Genomic DNA, 17622 nt, shown 5'->3' with positions numbered 1-17622 from the left:
GGCCATTAGTCACATTCCAAGGTCCCATCCCTGAACACAACCAGGTGATTAAAGGTCCCTCCTGTAAATATCACCTCATCAGCCGTGTTCCTCAGTTAGAGGGTTCTGGGACTGAACACAAACAGTGTAGAGTGTACGTGACCCATACCTCAGGCCAGGCCCATCCCCCCTATCCCTCCTCCCGACCTCATCCTTCCTCCCCACCCCCCCCTCCCATATCCCTCCTCCCGACCTCATCCTTCCTCCCCACCCCCACCCCCAATCCCTCCTCCCCACCCCCAATGCCCACTACTACATTACTTCTCCCCCACCACCGCTACCCCTCATGCAGCCCACTGACCACATCATTCCTCTGTCATCTCGGCCTGATCCGGCGAGTTGCTCCCCACCCTCACTACTCCCTCACCCTGGTGTCTGTCTCTCTCCCCTCTATCCCACCCCCATCCATGACTCACCTTCAATAGGTGTTTGTTCACCCATTTGGTGAATGTTTTCTTCTGGACCCGGTCCCGCTCATCTGCAACACAAAAGATCAATGACATTCAGCTAGGGCAGAAGACACGGGGGGGGGGGGCACGGCACCCGAGGCCAGACATGACTAGACCACAGGGAACAGCTCGCAGACAAGAGGACCCCAACAACAGGGGAACACATCCCAGGGTGCAGACCCCACACAGCAGGGTGCAGACCCCACACAGCAGGGTGCAGAACCCACACAGCAGGGTGCAGACCCCACACAGCAGGGTGCAGACCCCACACAGCAGGGTGCAGACCCCACACAGCAGGGTGCAGAACCCACACAGCAGGGTGCAGACCCTCACAACAGGGTGCAGACCCCACACAGCAGGGTGCAGAACCCACACAGCAGGGTGCAGAACCCACACAGCAGGGTGCAGAACCCACACAGCAGGGTGCAGACCCTCACAACACGGTGGAGACCCCAAGGTGCAGACCCCACAACAGGGTGGAGACCCTGGGCAGGTAGGGAGAAAGTGAATGTAGGAGAGAAGTGCGAGGGAGGATGGAGTGAGGGAAGTGCATTTGTCTCTGTCACGGGTGGCAGCCAGGGCTGGGGAGGGTTAACAAAGGTTGCAGAGTCTGAGAGGGTGGGGCATAGGTTCAACCACGGTGACCAGGTATTCAGTGAGGAAAGAGGATGAGTGGGTGGAGCGGGGGCGCAAGGGTAGGGGAGAGTGAGCGGGGTGGGGAGTGAGCAGGGTGGGAAGGGGGCAGGGCGAGGGGGGGGGGGGGGGGGGGCGGGGGGGGGCGGAGGGTGAGCGGGGGAGATTGCCATGTGAGAGTGTAGAGCCACAGCGGTGGACCCTGTGGGGCATACCGAGATCCGCAGGGTGGAAGGTTTCTGGACCTGTAGGAGAGCCCCTGGGTTGGGAGAGGGGTAGTAACCTGCCCCCATGGGAGTAGAGAGTTGCTGACATTACGGGAAGCAGGCAGGAGGTGCGGTGGGCAGCAGCGGAGAAGGAGTGAGGATGGGGCGGAGTGTGGAGAGCATTCACTCTAGGCTGAGCCTCTCCCACAGACCAGTGGATCCTCTGAGACAAAACACAGCAAATCCTGACCTGAACATCAGCCGAACATCGCAACACAACCATTCTCTTCTCTCCCCCTCCCCGGCCTGCTCTGCTCTGCTCCGCTCCGGAAAGAAAGCCCAGCCCAGCCCAGCCCTGGGTAAATACCTTTCCGTGCCACAGTGGACTTCAACTTGTCCTGGTACAACTTGTCGTCGGAGGTCAGGCGACCCCGGGGGGACTGTGCTGTAAACATCGGGTGGGAGCAGAGTCTGAACCGATTCAACTGTGTCTCTCTGACTGAATGACGCCTCTGTGCTTACACAGCTCTACTTGTTAGAGCCAGTCTGCACAACTTTCAATCACTGCCCCTCCCTACGCCACAAGGTGTGGTTCGAGGTGTGGCTACAGGCACACAACAGGAGAGGGCTGGCAGAATGGGGTTGTGAGGGGGCAGAGAGTCGGGGCAAGTGTACCTGCCCACTCCCACTCCCACTCCACAGCAGCTGCCAGACTTTTTTTTAAATTATACAAATACTTTTATTCAGAAACTAAAAATAAACATAGACTATTAACACAATCAAAGGCTGCCTATGTTGACAATTTACAAACAAATGGTCATCAGATTAATATACCGCCAACTTTATCAACAATACACTCGATCTCCCGCGGCGACCTGTGTTCACGGAAGCCTCCAGAGTCCCCGTGGATACCGTGTGTTCCCTCTCCAGGGACACACGGGCACAGATGTAGACCCGGAAAAGGGGCAGGCAGCCAATCCCGGTGCGGCCGTCCACCACCCGCTGCCTGGACCCGTGAATGGCCAACTTGGCCAGGACCAGGAGCAGACAGACAGGGAGATCCCCCTCTTCCCTCCCCCCTCTGTACCGGGTGTCCAAATACCAGGAGCGTGGGGCTAACATGTGGCCAATACTTGAGGAGCAGCCCCTTCAGATAGTCGTACAGGGGCTACAACCTCTCACACTCCATGTAGACGTGGAACACGGTCTCTTCCTCACCGCAGAAGTGACCGGCTGCTGACGAGTCCGTGAACTGGCTCAAGTGCCTGTTACAGGCCACGGCCATGTGCAACACTCTCCACCCCAGGTCCCCAATGTAAAGGGGGAGGACTCCCCTATAGAGAGACCTCCACTGGGGACCGCTCCCCTCGTCAGGTGGTAACACGGACCGCCAGGGCGTGTCAGGATGGAAGACGAGGGTGAGGAAGTGTATAGTGTGCTGGAGCAGCCTGTACAGTACGCGCCTCTCAGCGTCACGGAACGGCACGCTGGGCATCTCGGAAAGGCAGCTCATGTTGCCTGGGGCCGGCTCTCGGGAAGGGACCCGGGCCCTGGGTCCGATGAGCAATTCCAACAGAGCGGGTGTAATTCAGATCAGATTCAGATTCAACTTTAATTGTCATTGTCCGTGTACAGTACAGAGACAACAAAATGCATTTAGCATCTCCCTGGAAGAGTGAAAATTGGGAGTGAAAATGAGTCACATCCTGCCTATCTGTTGGCTCACACTGCTCTGCCTCATCCACTCAAAGGTCCGCAGTTGCCCGATGGACTGTGCCCTCCCCCACCCCTGTACAACAGATAGATGTGCCTAGCAGGCAGTAAGCATAGCCAAAGGGTGGGGAGGGACAGGGTGATGTGAAACATAGGGTGAGGGTGGAGACACAGGGTGATGTGGGGATGTGGGACGTGGGGGTGCGGACAGGGTGATGTGGGGGTGGGGACGTGGGATGTGGGGTGGGGGTGTGTGGACATGGTAATGTGGGGGTGGGGACGTGGGATGTGGGGTGGGGGTGTGTGGACATGGTAATGTGGGGGTGTAGACAGGGTGATGTGGGGGTGGGGATGTGGGGTGGGGGTGTGCGGACAGGGTGATGTGGGGGTGGGGACGGGGATTTGGGGGTTGGGGTGCGGACAGCGTGATGTGGGGGTGGGGTGGGCAGAGGGTGATACAGTGCGGTTTCTGCTCTGTAAGGGGGAACGGAGAGGCGTCATTCTTTAACTGGGGAGGGACCACACGTTGCCCTATAAAGGAAACAAAAGTCTCAATAAATCAGGCGGGGGAAAGGGGCCCTTCGGCCCATCTCGCCTGTGCCGACCCTGGTGCCCTGCTACACTGATCCCATTGATAAAGGAGGTGGGGGAGGGGAGGCAGCAGGTATCGGGAGCCACTGGATCACTGGAATTGTGAGGGGTGCGTGGGACTACAATCAGAGGGTGTGGCCACTGTCGAGACCATGTGCAGTGTGTGCTCTCCGTTTACACACTCCATGGTGTGTACTGGAGGCTGTGAGTCACAGGTCATGGGGTTAATAAGTGGGGGTGAAGGGTTAACACAAAGCGACAATGAACAGGTGGGACCAGCATCGCTGCAGCAATGATGGTGATCCCATTGACAAATATGAGCACCAAAACATAGAACAGTTCAGCACAGGAACAGGCTCTTCAGCCAATAGTCTGTGCCCAGCAAGACATATCTGCCTCCACCACCACTGGCAGGCAGTGTGTTCTAGCTCCCGCCACTCTCTGTAAAATAGTCCTGTGCATCTCCAGTAAACTTTGACCCTCTCACCTTCAAGCTCTGTCCTTCACTCTGGGAAAAAGGTTCTGACTGTCTACTCTATCTATGCCTGTCATAATGTTATATATTCCATCAGGTCTCCCTTCAGCCTCTAATGTACCAGAGAAAACAATCCAAGTTGGCCCAAATGTTTAGCTAATAGCCCATAATCCAGGCAGTATTCCAGTAAACCCCTTCTGCACCCTCTCTAAAGTTTCCACATTCTTCTTGTAATGGGTGACCGGAACTACACACAGTACTGCAAATGTAGCCGAACCAAAGTGTTATAAAGCTGCAACATGACTTCTTGACTTTTATACTCAATGCCCCGACCGATGAAGACAAGAGAATAAAGGGGTCACCAAATTAAAATTACGTTGGGGAGGAATGTCCCTCTCCCCCAGCGAGCTCAGGAGGTGACCAATGTTGTACTCAAGGTTGAGGCTGAGAGATTTTAATACAATGGAGTTGAGGAGTTTGCAGGGAGAGTGGGAAACAGATTGAAGCAGCTGCAATCCTACAGGGACGAGGAGCACCGTGTTCCCTTTGCATTTCCTTGTTACTTTCCTCTATTGCACTCACTTTTCCCTTCCACTCTCTCCCTCCCTGTCCCTCTTTCTCCCCTTCACCTGCCTTTCCATCCATCCCTCCCTCTCCCCATGCCTCAGCGAGCTACTCTTGGACGGTGTGCGAGAGACCTGGGTGGATTGTGTGCCTGCCTTCAGATGTCACCGGCTCAGCCCCACACCCTGGGACAGGTGAGGGAGGTTTGGTTCCATGCTCCACATTTCTCAGCTTGTTCCGACAGCCCCACACACACAACACAGAGCGAAGGTTCAGCTGCAGCAGAGCCAGCCCAGGCAGGGCCAGACCTGCTCCAGGGAGCAGGGAAAGCACAGTACTCACGCAGAACATCCCACTGCTCCCAGCACAACCCACCCAAACACACTATCATATATCAAACCCCTAACCCACCACATCTCTCCGTCAGCCCCAGCCCACAACCCGGTATCAATCCCACTGCCCCACTCTCTCCCCACAGCCCCATACCAATCCCACCCTAATCCCACTGCCCTGTACTAATCCCACTGCCCTGTGTCAATCCCACACTAATCCCACTGCCCTGTACCAATCCCACCCTAATCCCACCGCCCTGCACTAATCCCACTGCCCTGTGTCAATCCCACCGCCCTGCGTCTATCCCACCGCCCTGTGTCAATCCCACCGCCCTGCGTCAATCCCACTGCCCTGTGTCAATCCCACACTAATCCCACTGCCCTGTACCAATCCCACCCTAATCCCACCGCCCTGCACTAATCCCACTGCCCTGTGTCAATCCCACCGCCCTGCGTCTATCCCACCGCCCTGTGTCAATCCCACTGTCCTGCGTCAATCCCACTGCCCTGTGTCAATCCCACCGCCCTGCGTCAATCCCACCGCCCTGCACTAATCCCACTGCCGTGTCAATCCCACTGCCCTGCACTAATCCCACCGCCCTGCACTAATCCCACTGCCCTGCGTCAATCCCACCGCCCTGCACTAATCCCACTGTCCTGCGTCAATCCCACTGCCCTGCGTCAATCCCACTGCCCTGCACTAATCCCACTGTCCTGCGTCAATCCCACTGCCCTGTGTCAATCCCACTGCCCTGCGTCTATCCCACTGCCCTGCACTAATCCCACTGCCCTGTGTCAATCCCACTGCCCTGCACTAATCCCACTGCCCTGCACTAATCCCACTGCCCTGCGTCAATCCCACTGTCCTGCGTCAATCCCACTGCCCTGCGTCAATCCCACTGCCCTGCGTCAATCCCACTGCCCTGTGTCAATCCCATTGCCCTGTGTCAATCCCACACTAATCCCACTGCCCTGCGTCAATCCCACTGCCCTGCATCAATCCCACTGCCCTGCGTCAATCCCACTGCCCTGCGTCAATCCCACTGCCCTGTGTCAATCCCACTGCCCTGTACTAATCCCACTGCCCTGTGTCAATCCCACTGCCCTGTGTCAATCCCACTGCCCTGCGTCAATCCCACACTAATCCCACTGCCCTGTGTCAATCCCACTGCCCTGTAATAATCCAAGTGCCTCCACCCTAGACACTGAACTCGACCCAATGCCCTCCCTACAATGATTGCTAGGTGGGTAGTAAAGCAAGGGAGACCTCGGTACTGCACAGCTGGCCCCTTGTGGGAGCACAGGGCAGGGGGGTGAACGATGCCCTAGCCCCTGTGGTATTCTCCTGATTGTGGGGTCTTCACAGTTCTACCACCTTTGCCTGGGTGGGTGGAGGCAAGTTGAGGCCGGTGTTTTACCCTGCGATGGGCAATTGCCCACTGGGGTTAGTGATGTGGTGGGGAGTGTTGATGGTATGGGGTAGTGTGGAGCTTCCCTCTCCCTCACACAGAGCCAGTGCCCGGGGGGGGGGGGGGCAGGAGAAAGAGAGAGAGGGGGAGGGGGAGGGGAGGGGAGGGGGAGGGGGAAGGGGAGGGGAGAAAGGGGAGGGGGAGAAAAGGGGGGGGGGAGAAAAGGGGAGGGGGAGGGAGAGGGGGAGAGAGAAAGAGAGAAAGAAGGAGAAAGAGAGAAAGAGAGAGAGAGAGAGAGAGAGAGATGAGATGGTGGAGTGTCTGGAATGTGTGCCTCGCCCTGAGCGAGAGGCGGATCAGGGCTGTGGGGAGAGCATGACCACACCCTGCAGGATATAGGCAGTGGTCCAACAGTAGCTCCCTGACTCACAGTCGGAGCACCGGAAGCTGCCGAGCTGGGCAAGTTACACCCAGTGAATCAGGCGGACGGGCAGCCCTGCCAGGAATGCCGCCAACTCACTCACTCCGCACATTCCACAGACCCCTCATCATCAGCATTAACCAGGATCAAAGTCCCAGACACATCCACACAGAGACCAGTGACACATGACCCTCGAGCCAGGAGAACATCCAGCAGCACAGCATAGGAACAGGCCCTTCGACCCACAATGTCTCTTCATAACATGATGCCAAATTGAACTAGTTGCTTCTGGCTGCACGAGATCCCTCCATTTCCAGCATTTCCATGTGCCTATCCAAAAGCTTCTTAAACGTCATTATGGTATCTGCCTCCACCACCACCCCTGGTAGCACGTTCCAGGCACCCACTCCTCCAGATTAATAAACTTGCCCCGCACTTCTCCTTTAAACATTTCCCCCTCTCACATTAAAGCTATCCCTCCAGTCTTTGACATTTCCACTCCAGAGAAAGCTGCAGATGCCCGTCACCCTGGCCACTTCCTTTTCTCTTCAACCTTCTGAGAGCAGATACAGGAGGTTGAAAGCTGAACGTACAGAAGTAAGAACAGCTGCTTCCCCATAGAGGAATAGATCGGATAGACGCAGCGTCTCTTGCTCAGAGTAGGGGAATCGAGGACCAGAGGACATAGGTTTAAGGTGAAGGGGAAAAAATTTAATAGGAATCCGAGGGGTACCTTTTTTATGCAAAGAGTGGTAGATTATGGAACGAGCTGCCAGAGGAGGTAGTTGAGGCAGGGACTTTCACAATGTTTAAAGAACATTTGACAGGTACATGGATAAGACAGGTTTGAAGGGATATAGACCAAGCGCAGGCAGGTGGGACTAGTGTGGCTGGGACATGTTGGCCGGTGTGGTGAACCAATCACCTCTTTCACACCCCATTCCCGGAGGAGCTGCCATCTATTAGAAGAAGTATAACATAGCAAAGATGAGCGGGAAGCCAGAGGATTGGGTAACTTTTAAAGAGCAACAGAAGATAATTAAAAAGGCAGTACGGGGAGAAAAGTTGTGGTACGTAGGTAAGCTAGCCAAGAATATAAAGGAGGATATTAAAAGCTTCTTTAGGTATGTGAAGAGGATAAAACTAGTTAAGACTAAAGTTGGACCCTTGAAGACTGAAAAGGGTGAATTTATTATGGGGAACAAGGAAATGGCAGATGAGTTGAAAAGGTACTTTGGATCCGTCTTCACTAAGGAGGATACAAACAATCTCCCAGATGTACTAGTGGCCAGAGTATCTAGGGTGACGGAGGAACTGAAGGAGATTCACATTAGGCAGGAAATGGTGTTGGATAGACTGATGGGACTGAAGGCTGATAAATCCCCAGGGCCAGATGGTCTGCATCCCAGGGTACTTCAGGAAGTGGCTCTTGAAATTGTGGACACATTGGTGATCATTTTCCAATGTTCTATAGATTCAGGATCAGTTCCTGTGGATTAGAGGGTAGCTAATGTTATCCCACTACGACTCTTTAGGCTACTGAGGAGACTACTCACAACCATACAGGCAACACCCTGGCGACATGTCGCGGGTTGAAGCCTGTATGGCCGTGAGTAGTCGCTCAAAGAGTCGTACCCTTTTCTGGTCGCCGCTGGATTTTCAACATGCTGAAAATTTTCGGCAACCTGCAATGACAGATGACAGGTGCCGGCAGCCACCGAAAAAGTCACGTAAGTGGGACAGGCCCATCAGGGTTTGGACACGCTAGAGGTAGAAAACATGTTCCCAATGTTGGGGGAGTTAGAACCAGGGGCCATAGTTTAAGAATAAGTGGTAAGCCACGTAGAACGGAGATGAGGAAAAATAAATTCAAACAGAGAGTGGTGAGTGTGTGGAATTCTCTGCCTCAGAGGGCGGTGGAGGCTGATTCTCTGGATACTTTCAAGAGAGTTAGATAGAGCTCTTAGGGATAGCGTAGTTAAGGGATATGGCGAGAAGGCAGGAACTGATTGTGGATGATCAGCCATGATCACGTTGAATGGCGGTGCTGGCTCAAAGGGCCGAATGGCCTACTCCTGCACCTATTATCTATTGTCTAGTACTTTGAACTCTATTTAAAGGACAATAAACTAATCTGAATGTGAATTCCTCACTGCAGATAAACATTCTATGACTCAAGCCAGCAGCTGATGTGGGCACAGCCCGTGTTACACACTCATGCGGGCACGGCCCGTGTTACACTCTTGTGAGCACTGCCGTGTTACACAACTCACAGTAAGCATACTTATCACAAGTCAGGTCTCAGGAGCCAGGAGTAACTGAGTTCACCATCATCTTGCGTGCACACCAGGGTTAGAATCAGAGTCATACAGCTGGGAAACCCGTTCCGCACAACCCATCCATGCAAACAAAGATGCCACAACGCTGAGGGGAAGTCCTGTAATGATTAAGGTTGGAATCTCTTTGTTCAATGACAATGTGATCATACCACTGGGACCAACAACGGGTTGCTAACTAATGGGAAGGATGCAATGAATAAGTTTGCAAGGAAGTTCCAGATATCTGGAAAAGTGGTCAGGCGGTGAGAATGGAGACCTGCACCGTCCAACAACAGACTGGGCCACAGCAACATACTGGGCTGAGGAGTGTGTTCACAACTCCCTCAATTAGCATGTTTCTACGGCAGCACTTTCAGTGGATGATATCAGAGAGGACATAGTTTCAGGGGATGATATCAGAGAGCACATTTAGGAGGTGAAGTTCTGTGAACTCTGGTTTCTTGGTTCTGGAGTCGCATTGCGTGTACTTCACTTTAACACTAAGTACTACAGCTAATATTATTATTGATTATTATATATTATTTGTGATTTTGCATTTACAAGCCTGTAAAGCTGCAGCAAGCAGGAATGTCATTGTTTCGTTGCCAGTATATACAACAAACACTGATGACTCCTCATGCATATTTTACTCTGCCTTGATTCAAGTGTTTATCTCAATGATTCTGAAACAGGAATAGTCCCCACCACCCCCCACAGACAGTGTGTTCTGCAACCATCCTCTGGGGGGAAATATTCTTCCTCTGATTGCTTCTAAACCTCCTACACCTTATCTTAAACCTGTGCTTTCTAGATTTAGATAGTTCTGCTCTTTGCCCATCACAGTTGGGATCATCTTTCTCAGTTCCCCCTTCCACCTGCAATCATTAAACTGGGCGCAGGCATAACGAGAGGCTGGATCGTGTGGGATTTTTCCCCTGAAGGCTTAGAGGCTGAGGTTTGACCTTGTAGAGATGTATAAAATCATGAGGGGAATAGATCTAGTGGACGGTCACAGTCTTATCACCAAGGTAGGTGAATCAAGAACTAGAGGGCACAGAGGAAGGAAATAATAGGAGCAACTTTCCCACAAAGAGGGTGGTGGTTATACGGAAAGAGCTGCCAGAGGAGGTAGTTGACACAGGTACAATTACTACTTTTGAACAGGTACATGGATAGGATAGGTTTAGAGGTATATACAGTGCATTCAGAAAGTATTCAGACCCCTTCACTTTTTCCACATTTTGTTACGTTACAGCCTTATTTTAAAGTGGATTAAATTCTTTTTTTTTCATCAATCTAAACACAATACCCCTGAATGAAGAAGCAAAAACAGGTTAGAAATATTTGCAAAGTAATTAATAAGAAATAACTGAAATATCACATTTACATAAGTATTCAGACCCTTTGCTCTGACACTCAAAATTGAGCTTAAGTTCTTCCTGTTTCCATTGATTACCCTTGAGATGTTTCTATAACTTGATTGTAGTCTACCAGTGGTAAATTAAATTGATTGGACATGATTTGGAAAGTCACACACCTGTCTATATAAGGTCCTGCAGTTGACAGTGCATGTCAGAGCAAAAAACAAGCCATGAAGACGAAGGAATTGTCCGTAGACCTCCGAGACAGGATTGTGTCGAGACATAGATCTGGGGAAGGGTATAAAACAATTTCTGCAGCATTGCAGGTCCCGAAGAGCACGGTGGCATCAATCATTCTTAAATGGAAGACCTTTGGAACCACCTGGACTCTTCATAGACCTGGCCGCCCGGCCAAACTGAGCAATCGGGGGAGAAGGGCCTTGGTCAGGGAGGTGACCAAGAAACTGATGGTCACTCTGACAGAGCTCCAGAGTTCCTCTGTGGAGATGGGAGAACCTTCCAGAAGGACAACTATATCTGCAGACTCCACCAATTAGGCCTTTATGGTAGAGTGGCCAGACAGAAGCCACTCCTCAGTAAAAGGCACATGACAGCCCGCTTGGAGTTTGCCAAAAGGCATGAGAAACAAGATTCCCTGGTCTGATGTGGCTTTGTGACAAGTCTGTGAATGTCCTTGAGTGGCCCAGCCAGAGCCCGACAGGAACCCGATGGAACATGTCTGTAGGGACCTGAAAATAGCTGTGCATCAACGCTCCCCATCCAACCTGACAGAGCTTGAGAGGATCTGCAGAGAAGAATGGGAGAAATTACCCAAATACAGGTGTGCCTTCATATCCAAGAAGACTTGATGCTGCTATTGCTGCCAAAGGTGCCTCAACAAATTACTGAGTAAAGGGTCTGAATAATTATATAAATGTGATATTTCAGTTCTTTCTTTTTAATTACTTTGCAAAAATTCGAAACACCTCTTTTTGCTTTTTTATTATGGGGTATTGTGTGTAGATTGATGATAAAAAAAAATGAATGTAATCAATTTTAGTATAAGGCTGTAACGTAACAAAATGTGGAAAAAGTGAAGGGGTCTGAATACTTCCTGAATGCACTGTATGGGCCAAGTACAGGCAAGTGGAATTATCCCAATTAGGCAACTTGGTCGGCATGGATATGTTGTGCTGAAGAGCCTGATTCTGTGCTGATTCAGTCTGGGACTCTATAACACTCCGGAGAGAACAGACCCAGCCTCTCCTGTCTCTCCTCTTGTATCTGAATACCCCATCCCGTGCAACATCCTGGTGAATCTTCTCTGCCCCCTCTCCTGAATGATCCCATTCTTCCCGTAGTGTGATGACCAGAACAGAGCAAAATACTCCAGTTGTGGTTGAACCAAGTTGTACATGGAACACAAGAACATGCCCTTTGGCCCACAATGTCTGTGCTGAACTTGATGCCAAGCCTATCACTATCCACTTCACTGAATCCATATGCCTCCATTGCTGCTCTTACATTCTGTGCACTGGCTAATGAAGGCCAATATACTGTGTGCTGACTTGCCCATTCTATCTACCTACCATGCTATCTTCAGGGATCATTAGACTTGTACACCAAGGTGCCCCCTGTTCCTCATTACTCACCAGAGCCTTCTATCTGACCAACCCTGCCCTTACTATTCCATGCAAAGTGCATCATCAGTAGCTCCCAGCCCATCATACACCACACTAGCTGATCGACACAATAACCTGTCATTAGCACATGATAGGGTGGTGAATTTGGGGTAGTTTTGGAGGCGGCGGCATGGGGGAGGCTTTGACTTTTAGGACACAGGATTCAGGACACAGACCTCTGGTGGTGGTGATAGGGGAGAGGAGAGTCTGGGGACAGGCGGGGATGGATAAGGTGGGTTCTGGGACAGAGGCAGTCAGAGGTAGGGGTCGGATTCATGGAGTCTAAGGAGAAGGGGCTCTGGAGGAGGAGACGGGGATGGAGTCGGTTCAGGCAGAGACATTTCCACCCTGGGAAAATGGTTCGAGTAGATAGACAGTCTACCCTTTCTATGCCTCTTATAATTGTATGTGTCGTCTATCAAGTGACACCAGGTGGCGCCAGCAATGGGTGCCTCATCAACAGTCCCTCCCTTCTTTGTTGTTTTAATAGTACCCCTGTATGTGTTAAATGTATGTTTTTGTGTTCATTGGCTTGTTTTATGTGGGGGGGGGGGTGGGGGAAACTTTTTCTAATCTCTTACCTTGACGGTGATGCAATTGTTTTCCATATCGTATCTCCGTCCACACTGCGGCCTAACATCGAGGAGTTGGCGGCCTCTGCTGGAGTCCGACTTCGGGAGCTCCAACCGCGGGGACCTGCAGGACTTACCATCGCGGAGCTGGCGAACCCTATAGGGTTTGACCTTGGAGCTCCAACCGCAGGAGCCTGTGGACTTAACATCCTGGAGCTCGCGGTCTCTGGTTAGAGACCGACTTCGGGATCTCCAAGCCCCAGGAGGTTCGATCGACCCGACTCGACAGCTTCGACCGCCCCGAGCGGGGGTTCGATCGCCCCAACGGGGGCTTCGATCGCCCCGACGCGGGAGCTTCGATCACTGGCTGTGAGAGCTTTGACCGCCCTGACTGCGGATGGTTTGACTGCCCCGACCGTGGGAGAATAAAGTGGAAGAAGATTGGACTTTATTGACTTCCCTCACAGTGCGGAATGTGGGGAATCTGCTGTGATGGATGTTTATCTTAACGTTTATGTAGTTGTGTGTCTTGCTGCTTTTTTTTTAGTATGGTTGTATGATAATTCACATATTACTGTACCTTAATTGGTACGTGACAAAAGACCTTTGAAGTCTTCCCTCAACCTCCAATGTTCCATTGAAATCAATCCAAGCATGTCCAACCTGTCCCTGTAACTGAAACCCTCTCATCAAGTCAGCATTCTGGTAAATGTCCTCTGCTCCAAAGATGCCACATTCTTCCTGTAATGGGGTGGCCTGAACATCACACAATACTCCATATGCAGCCTAACCAAAGTCCTATAAAGCAGCATCATTATTTCCTGACTTACACTCAATGCCCCGATCTATCGACCTGCGTGGCCACTTTCAGGGAGTTATGGACCTGGACCCCAAGATCCCTCTGTACATCAATGCTGTTAAAGATTGTGCCACTGATTGCATATTCTGCCATTACATTCGACCTTCCGAAGTACAACACCTCACATTTGCTCATATTAAACTCCATCTGCCATTTCTCCACACATTTCTGCAGCTGATCTGTAGGATGTGGCCAGCGCACACTGGGTTAATAACTGTGTGTAGGGTAACAGAAACTGATGGGGCAGCGCAGACTGACTGACTCATGAGGGGTTAACAGGGTTGGTTGCAGTGTGACAGAGACTGAAGGGGCAGTGTGGAGTGACAGTGGATAACAAAGTGTCAGAAATCGACAGGGCCGTGTACAGAGCTTCACTGGATCGCGAGGAGTTAACAGGGCAGGTCTAGACTGGCACTAGAACATAAAGGGTTAAGAAGCATTGTGGCACTATCTGGATCACGAAGGGTTAATGGGACTGTGATGGGCTGACACTGGTTGAGGAAGGGTTAAAGGGGAGTGATGGGCTGACACCGGCTCGGGAAGGGTTAATGGGACTGTGATGGGCTGACACCGGCTCGGGAAGGGTTAAGGGAGAGTGATGGGCTGACACCAGCTGGGGAAGGGTTAATGGGGAGTGATTGGCTGACACCGGCTCGGGAAGGGTTAATGGGACTGTGATGGGCTGACACCGGCTCGGGAAGGGTTAATGGGACTGTGATGGGCTGACACCGGCTCGGGAAGGGTTAAGGGAGAGTGATGGGCTGACACCAGCTGGGGAAGGGTTAATGGGGAGTGATTGGCTGACACCGGCTCGGGAAGGGTTAATGGGACTGTGATGGGCTGACACCGGCTCGGGAAGGGTTAAAGGGGAGTGATAGGCTGACACCGGCTCGGGAAGGGTTAATGGGGCTGTGATGGGCTGACACTGGTTGAGGAAGGGTTAATGGGGCTGTGATGGGCTGACACTGGTTGAGGAAGGGTTAATGGGACTGTGATGGGCTGACACCTGCTCGGGAAGGGTTAAAGGGGAGTGATGGGCTGACACCGGCTCGGGGAGGGTTAAGAGGCAGGGCTACACTGATGAAACTTGATACGCACCCAGACAACACATCTGTGTCAGGAGGTAATGGTTAACCTCTCGCTCCCGGGTGTAACTGCACCAGACACCATGCTCGCTCCACATGATGCCGGAGTCCTGCCCCAAATCCAGCCTCAGCTCACCGCTGCTCCACATCCTCAGCTCGCCGCTACTCCACTGCCTCGGGCCCGGCCCAACTTACAGTCTTGTTCCCCTCAGCAACCAATGTGAAGCACAGCCACACCCAGCCGCTACCCCCCCCGTCCCCAGCCTGGCCTCCGCTTCAGCCCCACCCTCCACATATCCAACATCATGGAACTTGGAGAGGCAGGGAACTTGGCTCTGCAGCCAACACCCAGCCACACAACTATCAAGTTAAAAGGGCAACGCCGCAGGGGCACTTTGCGTCTCTCCACCGCTTCAGGCACTGATGGAGGATGGGGAGGAGGCGAGGGGTGGTGGGGGTAACGGGGTAAGAAGGGTCCCGGGAGTTGCGCTTCTACGTCTGAATGACATTTACACTCGGAGTTAGCAGGATAACGATCAAGGTGGCCATTTCTGTTCCTCCGGGGAGATCTAGGTAGTCACAGACCACAGAATCGGCATCGAAATTCCCAGTGCTCCACTCCGCCCTCTCTTCTCCCTCAGTACTGTCCCCTCACTCGGTGCGGCGGTCCCTCAGTACAGCCCCCTCAGTGCGGCGCTCCCTCAGTAAGCCCCTCCCATACTGCGACGCTCCCTCAGTACTGCCCCCCTCCCTCAGTGCGGCGCTCCCTCACTACCGTCCCCTCCCTCGGTGCGGCGCTCCCTCAATACCGCCCCTCCCATAATCCAACACAAAAATAACTTTCACCTTCAAAGCCCCTGGAGAATTTGAGCTCCTCGTTTGTCTCCTCCCCCTTAACTCTCAGTGGTCTAAGGTTTGTAGTCGAAAGATGTTTCTCTGAGCTGTGACCAATGGATTCTGCAGGGATCAGTGCTGTGACCCCTTTTTTCTGACAAGGGTTTGTTAATAAGTTTGCAGACACCACCAAATCGGTGGAGTTTAAAGAAGATGTTTTAGGATGGTGGTTGCCTGGAATGCATTGCCATAGGTGGTGGAATCAGTTGAGATAGTGAAGTGTAAAAGGCTTTATGGTAGGTACAAGGATATGGAGGGAATGAATGGACATGGATTATATGCAGGCAGATGAGATTGGTTTAACAACATTATGGGCTGCGCTGAGCAGCCTGTACCTGAACTCAATTGTATTATGTCCTATGTTTCAATAAGATTGCTTCTCATTCTTGGAAAGTACTCTCAGCCCCAACCTAGAGTAAGAGCCAAATATCACAGGAACAGTCCCTGCAGCCCTCCATGTCCATACCAACAATTGGGTTCCTATCTATACATCCCATTTACTTGATCCATATTTTTCTCTGTCTTGCCAATTCAAGTATTCATCTGGATACATGTGAAGTGTTAGAGAATCTGCCCCCACCACCAATCAGTGTGCTCCAGACTCCAACCCGTGGTATGCATGCCTTCATCAGACACAGCAATGGGGACAAGATATGAAACATCGTGTTACAGCTTTAGAAGTCACTGGTGAGACTCCTTTTGAAGTATTGGTCAGAGCCATGGAGCATGGAAACTGGTTCTTCAGCCCAGCCATGCCAACCAAGATGCCCATCAAAGCAGTCTCATTTGCCCATGTTTGGTCAAATGGACTACATTCCCCTTTCGATCTTTTCCCTCATACCTTAAACTAGTACCCATTAATTTTAGACTTCCCCCACCATGGGAAAATGATCAGGCCACCCTTCAGCTTCCTTGGCTCCAGGGAAAGCAATGCCAGCCTGTCCAGCCGCACCTTATAAATCGAGCACTCCAATCCCAGCAATATCCTTGCAAATCTTTTCTTCACCCTCTTTCACTTATTTACACCAACATGAACGACATTTAAAAAACGTTTGTTCAGATATATGGATAAGAACGTTTTATAGGGATCGGGGCCAAATGGGATGAGTTGGGCCAAAGGGTCTGTTTTGGTCGAAGATAGACACAAAAAGCTGGAGTAACTCAGCGGGACTGGCAGCATCTCTGGAGAGAAGGAATGGGTGATGTTTCAGGTCGAGACCCTTCTTCAGAAGGTCTGTTTCGATGCTGTACTAGTCTGTGACTCCACAACGACACAGCATAGCAAAATAATCCTTCATCGGATCAAAGGGATTCTGAGGGACAGGATTGATTTGCATTTGTAAAGGTAGGGACTGATTAGGAGTTATCGTGGTTTTGGGCATGAGAAATTGTGTTGCACAAACTTGATAGAATTTTTTTGAAGAGGATGAACGAGGGCAAGGTGGAACGTGGACTTTCACAAAGCATTTTAAAAGTAACAAAACGGCAGACCAATCTGTACGGTTAAGATTACAAATAAGTTTTTGTGTTAGAAAACCGGGGTGGGTGGGCAGGCTTGTGGCTGGTAGCATGTAACAGTAATCGGGGTGTGGCTTGTCATAGATATTAACAATGTTTGTAGGTAATGTGATCAGTATGTTTGCAGATGATGTATTGGTGGTACAGCAGACAGTGAAGATGCTTGTCTAAGAATACAATAAGATATTGATCAACTGGGAAAGTGGCCAAAGGAATTGCAGATGGAATCTAACGCAGGCAAACATTAAGTGATGCATTTTGGGAAAATAAACTAGGGCAATGATGCAGCAGAATAGAGATGAGGAAGCAAATTTGGACAGGAATGGCAGATGGAGTTTAATCTGGCAAGTGTGAGATGTTGCACACTTTGGAAGGTCAAATGAAAGGGGAAAGTATAATGGCACAACTGATAGAAACATAGAAAATAGGTGCGGGAGTAGGCCATTATGCCCTTTGAGCCAGCACCACCATTCAATGTGATCATGGCTGATCATCCAAAAT

The 17622-nt window shown here is 51.4% G+C and overlaps 1 protein-coding gene across 1 annotated transcript in view; it reads right to left on the bottom strand.

Annotated features, from left to right (window-relative positions):
* Positions 1–344: 344 nt before the first annotated feature.
* The window catches only part of LOC116984372, a 131466-nt gene continuing 114188 nt past the window's right edge, over positions 345–17622 (bottom strand). The window contains exon 5 of the mRNA XM_033038533.1: positions 345–517. Coding sequence (XP_032894424.1) covers positions 345–517 — 173 coding nt within the window. The remainder of the gene's footprint in view (positions 518–17622) is intronic.

This window comes from Amblyraja radiata, chromosome 2, assembly GCF_010909765.2.
Source record: "Amblyraja radiata isolate CabotCenter1 chromosome 2, sAmbRad1.1.pri, whole genome shotgun sequence".
In the NCBI taxonomy this organism is placed as follows: domain Eukaryota; kingdom Metazoa; phylum Chordata; class Chondrichthyes; order Rajiformes; family Rajidae; genus Amblyraja; species Amblyraja radiata.
This window is presented reverse-complemented; position numbering and strand designations above follow the sequence as displayed.